Source organism: Trachemys scripta, unplaced genomic scaffold (assembly GCF_013100865.1).
Source record: "Trachemys scripta elegans isolate TJP31775 unplaced genomic scaffold, CAS_Tse_1.0 scaffold_81, whole genome shotgun sequence".
NCBI classification, from domain to species: domain Eukaryota; kingdom Metazoa; phylum Chordata; order Testudines; family Emydidae; genus Trachemys; species Trachemys scripta.
This window is the reverse complement of record NW_023260567.1, coordinates 55,931-64,325: the sequence shown is the minus strand read 5'-3', so window position 1 is coordinate 64,325 and position 8,395 is coordinate 55,931. Positions and strand designations below refer to the sequence as shown.

At 66.4% G+C, this 8,395-nt stretch overlaps 1 protein-coding gene across 1 annotated transcript; it reads right to left on the bottom strand.

Moving 5' to 3' along the window:
* Positions 1–2,143: 2,143 nt before the first annotated feature.
* On the bottom strand, positions 2,144–5,076 carry LOC117870642 (neuronal acetylcholine receptor subunit beta-2; the record flags this gene model as incomplete). Its single annotated transcript, XM_034757849.1, is given in 4 exon segments — positions 2,144–3,145; positions 3,544–3,653; positions 4,443–4,487; positions 4,953–5,076. Coding segments are annotated over 4 exon segments (1,187 nt in total), but the record flags the coding sequence as incomplete, so codon positions are not given.
* Between the last annotated feature and the right edge of the window lie 3,319 nt (positions 5,077–8,395).

The window sequence follows — 8,395 nt, the reverse complement described above, 5'->3', positions numbered from 1 at the left end:
GCAGCATTTAGGCCTGGCCAGGCGCTCCTGTTCTGTGCCACTTGCCCCTCTTGCTATGGGTCTGGAAGGGGCAGTTTCATGCCTGAGTCTTGCTCTCATTGCTATCCTTGGCCAACAGCATCGGCTTCGCAGGGAGCCTGGCTGGGACGCGACAGATGGGACCTCCGCGCAGCTTGGAGGAGGGACAGGCAGGGACCGAATTAATTCCGCTGCCTAGAGATCGCGGCAAGACCCGAAAATCAGCATGTGCTGGAGGCAGGGCGGAGAGGAGCCCCGTAACCGCCATTCACCTTCGCTTCCACCAGGCCCTGGGACCGGCAGCTTCCTCCCCTGGTCTGGATTTGTGCTAAGGGAGGCTGAGCTGCGTGCCCTGGCTAACGGCGAGCCAGGCCCAGGTGGAGGCAGTGCAGCCACGTGGCAGGAGCAGGTGGCCTCAGCGCTGGGTAGCTCTGGGCACGGCCACCTCTGCCCTGGACCTGCCACGTGACTTCCAGGCAGTGACTTCCCCTGCGGAGGCCTCTCTGTTCCCCTCTGTAAAGTAGGGATCGTTCCAGGAATGTGGAACTCGCCCCGTGGGCTACACAGCAAGGGCTGCGCTGGCATCCCCCCCACCGCTCTGCCAACGCCCCACGCTCCCCACCTGCAGCCCACGCGCCCCTGGGCTACGCGGCTCTGCTCGTCTCAATCCCACCTCCCCTTGCAAAGCCACAGGTGCCTAGAGCTCCCCGGCCAGGCCAGGCCAGGCCCGCCCGCGTCTCCCCGACTCCCAGAATCTCAGACTAGGCACCGTGCTGTGACGTGGGCCGGAGCCCCTCTGAGCTGGGCCCCTCCCCGGATCTCTCCCGCCCACCCCTCATCCAAAACCTGCAGCCTCCCGGTGCTGCCCAAGTCCTGGGCTGCTCTCCTATGAGACAGTTCTGGTTACTATAGCAACTCCGAAAGCGGGGCCTGGCTGGGGCAGGTGCTGACAGTCTGGCAAGGCCCAGGAGGAAGGGATGGGGGGCGAGGGGCTGGGCCTGCTGGAATCCAGCCGCAGGGTTACCCCGGCACTTGGCATATTTGCATTTCAGAAGCCCCCACCCTCTGGGTGTTGGCAGAAAGAAACCCCACACACACAGCCAGGTCCCTGCCCCCTGCCTGCATCTCCCATGAATATTTCATGGGCCTTCCACGGGGCCCAGCCGAGCAGAAGGAGGATATTGATTTTGGACCTTGCCATTTGCGTTGAGAGCTCAGGGCCGGCGCCTTCCCGCCAGTCCTGCAGGCCAGGCTGGGAGGAGAGGGAAGCTCCGACTGCCGCCCCCTTGGCACTAAAGCTGCGCCCTGCCCGGGTCGCCTCCCTCCAGGCCCCCAAGCACAGCACAGCAGGGAACCGGGGCGTGGGCACACCGCGCTGATTGTCCCTGCAGGGCTCGTGAGAATTTGGCAGTGCTCCTGTGCAAACCTTTAGGTGAATTATGGTTGACACCCCCTCCCCCGCAGAGGGGTGGAAGTTGGGGGGGTCTCCCCTGTACCCCAGGGCAGAGGGTCCACCCTGCTGAGCACCAGGCGCGGGAGTCGAAGGAGGCTGTTGTACTGCCTGGGGTACCGTGACACTGCGGGCTGGGGGCACAGCGCTTTCACCACCTCCCTGGGGGACCCTGGCTGACTCCAGGGATGAACATTGCCCATCACAGCTGGGGAGAGGCCGGTGCAGAGACCTGCTCCGAGCGGGTGGTTTGCCATGCTGTCTCTGCCCCAGGCTCGGCAGCAAAGGGGGCAGAGGGAGCCCAGCGCGTCTGGGGCAGGACTGGTCCATGCTCAGGCCTGAGCCCACCCTCCGTGGCCACGCATGTGCCCAGGTAACACTTCACACCGCCACGGAGCAGAGCCCCTGGCCAGCAGCGGGGCCAGCAAAAGAAACCAACATGCACAGGGATGGGGCGGGCAGTGCCAGGGACACGTGTGCTTTTGTACACACACACACACACACACACACCGGCTTGCACACAGCTGCCTGCACACAATCCCGGCTGTGTGTGCACCACGTACACACACGCAGCCTTCCATGGGTGATTGTGCACCAACACACAGACGTATCCATTCCCCCTTGCACACCCTCCCCCCCCAAACCTTCCCTCTCTGCCTCTGCCAGCTCCCCCGACTCACGCTCTGGTCGTCGTCCTCGCTCCTCATGTGGTCTGCAATGAAGCGCACCCCATCCACCGCCTCCTCCACCCCACAGCAGCACTGCTGGCTGGGCGCCGGGGCCTGCCCCTGCCGCTCCCGGTAGCCATTGGCGCTGTCAGCCGCCTCGGTGAACTGCCGGCCGCCCCCCGCGCCGAACTTCTGGATGGTGGCCTGGTTGGCAAAGCAGGTGCAGGAGCGGGCGCTCTCCCGCAGGTAGAAGCTGCTGCTAGCCCGCTCCTGGTTCTGCCGGCGCTGACGCAGCCGCTGGCGGGCACAGTTCTGGCGCGGCTGCTTCATGAAGAGGACGGTGGGCAGCTTGTCCAGGAAGACCACCTTGACCCAGGGTGGCATGGTGTGGGTGGTGGGCGAGCGGTGGTGCACGTTGAGCACACACACGCTGGTGACGATGGAGAAGGTCACCAGCACCATGGTGAACATCAGGTACTTGCCCACCAGCGGCACGTCCAGCGAGGTGGGCGGCACGATCTTGGAGATGAGCAGCAGGAAGACGGTGAGGGCCAGCAGCACGGAGATGCAGAGCGTCATCTTCTCACCGCAGTCGGAGGGCAGGTAGAAGACCAGGATGGCCAGTGAGGTGATGAGGATGCAGGGGATGATGAGGTTGATGGTGTAGAAGAGCGGCTTGCGGCGGATGATGAAGTCGTAGGTGATGTCCACGTAGGTGGAGTCGTCGGGGTTCTCGTTCCGCCGCCCCGGCAGGGCGATGATGTCCCACTCGCCGCTGGGCGTGAAGTCGTCCAGGCTGGCCACGTCGCTCTTCAACACCAGGTCGATCTCCGTCCGGTCGTAGGTCCACGAGCGGAACTTCATGGTGCAGTTCTGCTGGTCGAAGGGGAAGTGCTTGACCTCGATCTTGCAGGCGCTCTTGTAGATGGCCGGGGGCAGCCAGAAGATGCTGCCGTCGTAGGAGACCACCGCGTTGGAGTAGAAGGAGACCTCGTACATCCCGTCGGCACTGGGGAGCAGGAGAAGGGCCGTCAGGCGGCAGGGATCTCACGCCCCACCAGGACTGTTCTGCCCACCAGCCCAGCGGAGCCGGGCTCCGTCCCCCCAGGCAGCAGCCGCCGGGAGCTGAGGGTAGGGGTGGAAAACACCCAACTGGGTTCCCAGCTCCTGGGAGTGGGGCAGGGACAGCTCCTCTGTGGGTCTGGGTGGAGCTGCTGGGATCTGGCATGGCTGAGAGTGTGGGAACAAGATGTTGCCTCTTCCCACAGGGGACCCGCGTCCCACCCCTGAGGCTCCCCTACAGATCAGGCCAAGTCCGCTCTGGGCAGGACCCTCAGCCAAAGCGAGTGGGCCCAGAGGCTGGGATAGAGGCTGGAGCTGCTGGGGGACGGGGATGGTGGCACCTACTTGTTGTAGAGGACGACGTCCGGCAGCCAGATGTGCTTGGAGGGCAGGCGCACCTTCCGCATGTTGTCAAAGTCCCCTGGCTTCCAGGTGAGGCGGTAATCCTCCCACTCCTGCGGAGAGCGCGGCAGGGCCTCAGCACCGGCCCAGCCCTTCCCCTGCCGCCCAACCGGCCCTGCCCGGCCCTGCCACCCAACCAGCCCTGCCCAGCCCCCACTGCCCAACCGGTCCCGCCCGCCCCTTCCCCTGCCACCCAACCAGCCCTTCCCCCACTGCCCAACCAGCCCTGCTTTGCCCTTGCCGCCCAACCGGCCCTTCCGCTGCTGCCCAACCGGCCCTGCCCGGCCCCTGCCACCCAACCGGCCCTGCCCGGCCCCCACCGCCCAATCGGTCCCGCCCGCCCCTTCCCCTGCCGCCCAAACGACCCTTCCCCTGCCCCTGTCGCCCAAACGGCCCTGCCCGGCCCCCACTACCCAACCGGCCCTTCCCCTGCCGCCCAACCGGCCCTGCCCCGGCCCTGCCACCCAACCAGCCCTGCCCCCACCGCCCAACCGGTCCCGCCCGCCCCTTCCCCTGCCGCCCAAACGACCCTTCCCCTGCCCCTGCCACCCAACTGGCCCGGGTTCTGCAGCCCCAGCTCTGGGGCGATGGGAGGGACCCCAGGCTGGCGCTCCCCCCACCCGAGTGCCTGCACCCTCCCGCAAGCGGCCTGGGCCTCAGGCCAGGGCGTGGCTGGGGGGAGCTTCCTGCCCGGTGTAGGGTCGGGACCCTCCCTCCCTTTGTTTCTGGAGCAGGCAGGAAGTTGGGGGGGAGGGTGTATGGGGGATGCAGCGCAGTGGGGGCAGAGTGAGCTGTCCAGGGGAAGGGGTGACCCCCACCCTACCCCACGCCAGGCGTCTCACCTGTGTCAGCCACACGTTGGTCGTCATGATCTGCTCCCGCTCGTGCTGCAAACAGGACCGAGGCGGCGTTAGCAGGGTCGGGCACAACGGGGAGGTAGGCCCAGCCCTCAGCAGGGTGTGGGGGCAGAGGGCAGGGCTGGGGCTGGCCGCTATGGGCAGGGGCAGCCAGGTAGAGAGAGCTCGGAGAGGTCAAACCACACCCCCTCCCCCCACGCGGTGCAGCCCGGCCCCCAGCGCCCCCCAGCAGCGCCGGGGCCTCCTGTGCTGGCTGGGCCAGACGCAGGCCATTGGGCGTGTGCGTGTGTGTACCTGCGTGCAAATACACGAGTGTGCACAGCGAGCCAGCGTCTCCCTGCGCACGGGGGTGTTTGCAGCCCGTGACTGGCGTGAGAGACTGACGCTCAGCACAGCCCCCCCCCATGCCAAGTGCCTTCACCCCTCCAGCACCCGGTCTCTGCCCAGGGCGGCAGGTGCGAACCCCGCGCTGTGCCGCAGACCCAGCAAACTCACCACGCTGATGAGCTGGGCCAGCGACACCATGAGCTGCACGGTCACCAGCTCCGAGCCGTTGGTGGCCGGGCGGATCAGCTTGTTGTAGCGGGATGGGTCCAGGAGGTGCTCAACCAGCCGCTCCTCCGTGTCGGTGCCCAGGCTTCCTGAAGGCAAGGGGGGGACAAAGGGGTGAGACCCCAGTACCCAGCCTCCTTGTCCCCACACAACACCCCTTCCAGCCTGGCCTGCCCCACACCCACTGGCCAGGTCCTGCCAGTGGGAGCTGAGCCGCTGGTCTGGCCCCAAATATTCCTCCCTCCCCAGCTCCCAGCTGCGGCCCAGGGGGCGGGGATCCCAGCTGCAGCATCTGGAGAAGGGTCCAGCGAAGTCGCGGCTGCTGGAATGCCAACCACCAGCTCCGAGATGGGCTCGTTCGGGTGCCTGGGGGGCCTAACGCCCGGGTCGCCCAGCATGCAGGGGGCTCCCAGCTCAGTCCGAGTGCGGTGGCCATACCCCCGCTGCCCCGAGGGACGGGACCCCCGCCAAGTGCTGGGCACTGCCCTTGGGCCCCTGCCAGGAAGAGCCCCGACAGTTTGATCAGCCAGGAGCACGACCCACACCGCTGAGCCTGCAGGATCCACCCGCCGTGGGGCAGCCCCTGAAGGCTGCGGTGGGGCGGGGGAGAGACCACTCCGAGCCTGGCAGCAGCACACTCTGATCCTGGCATGGCTGGGGCAGGGACAAGGGCAGTCACCCGTCTCTCTCGGTAGTTACAATGCACCAATGGCTGGCCCCTCTAGGCTAACCAGGCCCCTGGGACTCGCCCCCCTGGAAGGAGGGAGGGGGCTGAGTGGCCTTTCAAAAGACCTGGTTGCTTACTGGGGGTGAACAGGCAACACCTGTTTGTACCCCCCCACCCCGCTCCGAGAGTGCTGGACAGAGACAGGCCCAGCCCGCCCTGCGTTGTCTGCAAAGCGCTAAACAATGCTGCAGAAAGCGTCTGAGCAGAGAGCTTGGAACCGCCACCCCGGCACCCCGCAATTCCTACGCCCAAGTCCCCCACCTCTTCCTGCCCCCCACCCCCTGCCCCCACGGCCGCTCTGCAGCCCAGGGACATACACCCTCCTCCCTGTGCTGTGGGCAGAGGCTCCGGCTCGTGGGGGGTGGGGGCAGCAGGCTGTTCCCGTGGAGGGTTCGTTCCAGCTATGGGGGCCCTTCAGCCCGTCTTGGGACCCAGCCCCCTCGTCACCAGTCCCACTCAGGGAGGGCCGGGCGTGGAGGGGTAACGGTCCGAGCGGTTTTCAGTGAGCGGCAGGGTGTGACCCCTGGTGTCCCGGCCAAATCTCAGCGTGGGGGTGTGATGTTCACCCTCCCTAAACTGCCCGACAGGCTCCCTTAGATACAGGATTTGCCTTTCCTGTCAAACTCTTGGCAGCGTTGCTGTGTGGCTGTTAAACAACCCTCATGCCCCACCCCAGAGGCAGCTGCATCTGGGTGCTGGGTGAGAAATCCCTGGATAACCAGCCCCCTCACCTCACCCCAGAGGTGGCTGCATCTCGGTGCTGGGTGACCAGTTCCCTCTCTCAGTCTGTAAAGCAGTTTGGGGTGAAAGGGGAGTTAGAAATGTGACCTATTAATATAACTGCGATAGTGGGTCTTGCAGCTAAGACAGACACACAGAGAGGAAGCAGACCTACAGACAGCAAGAAATGGGGGTTATTCTACAGCCCCCCCCAGCGCCCTGTGCTCAGAGCCCCATGGCTGGGAATGGCCGTCCGCATGTGAGCACGGATCCCGTCCCATCAGCCCCCAGCCTCCTGTCTGAGCCAGGCCGGAGCCCTGGCTTCTTGGGCCGCTCGTCCCCAGAGCAGCTCGGCGCCCGCCCGTCCTTGGGGATGAAGGCGCCGGTGACTGACAGGCCGCTTCAAAGGGCCTGTAATGAGCCTCGCCCGCGGGGTCAGGGCCTGCGGAGGATTCTGGGGCTGGCGCTCGGGCACCGTCTCATCTTGCCGCCTCCTGGACGCCACTGATAGCTCTGTGCTCGCGGGCCCTCTGCCCCTCATTACGCACCGCCTTTGTAGCCAGCCCGCGCAGCCGGCTCCGGCCTTATCACTAATCACCAAGGAGCCGAACCCAGCCGCAGCAGGGCTACGCCGGGGGGGATTTGGCCCAGTGAGTGCAGACGCTCACCACGGGCAGGGGGATGCCAGGTAGGGCGGAGGCCTCATGCCACTGATGTCCCCTCCCTGCCCCAGTTCTGAGCCTCAGCGAGTGGGGCCTGGGCCTGGGGGCTGCAGGGGGAGGGGAGCGTGCAGGGGGGTGAGTGCCTGGTGGGGAGGGCCCAGCTGCAGGGGTGCTTGGGCCAGGTGCTGGCTCTGGTCCGGAGGTTGCCCCGTGCTCTGCCTCACCCTCCCGCCTTCCCTGTGCCCGTGGGTGTGTCCGTCTGTCCGTCCATGCGCCACCTCCCCAGGCACTCCCCTGTTGTGAGCCATGTCGCCGGCTCTGGGAGCCCCAGCAGGCGTGCGGGGAGAGCCCGGGGGACCAGGCTCAATGACTGAAGGGGCCCAGCCTGCATCCCCCCCTCAGCTGCTCCATCCTGTCCCACGTGGGGCTGAGGGGGCCGGTCTCACCAGCCTGCCAGGGAAGGGGAGAGGGAGGCAGAGCAGGGGGCTGCCCCAGCCAGGGGCCCAGCTCTGCCCTCCCTTGGCGCCTGTCGCTCTGCATACCCCACCCCCCTCGTCCCAGTCCTGCTTGTCAGTGTCAATCCACCGCTCCTCCTGCCCTTCCAGCCTGCCCCACCCCACCAGGAGCTGCCCCAGCCAGATCCCGACTGCCTCCTGGCCAGGCTGCAAAGGGTGCAGCGGCTGCTAAGTTTCAACATAACCCCTCTCAGCTGGGGGGCAGCAGGCCCGGGGCCTGCCGGGCGCAGCGCTCGCTCTGGGGCTGGCCCTGTGGGGGCTGGAGGGTGAGTGCAGGGCTGCAAGTAAGACCCAGCACCCACTGCACTAGAGACACCTCCTCCCCTCCTGCCCCCCGCTCCTAGAGGGCATGGCAGCTCAGCAGGGGAGCAGGGCGAGCTCCCGGGCCCAGGAGCTGAACAATGGCAGGGAGGGATGCAGCTCTGGTCGGGGCTGCGCTGGGTGCTGGAGGGAATGGCTACACCCCGTGTAGATCTCAAAGCACTTGGCACAGGAGGCCAGTATCATTTTATAGGTGGGGAAACTGAGGCACAGAGACAATAAGTGACTTGCCCCAGGTCCCCCAGCAGAGCCAGGCATGGAACCCGCGTCTTCCGAGTGCCGGGCCAGTGGGCTAGGGCAGGCCACTAAGCCACACGGCCGCTCCCCTTCCAGCTGACATCCCGGTCCAAGCCTTGGTAAGGCTCTGCTCAGCTGCCCCCCGCCCCGCTGGGTAACAATCCATCACGCTCCCCTCCGAAGCCAGGACACGACACCAGCGTT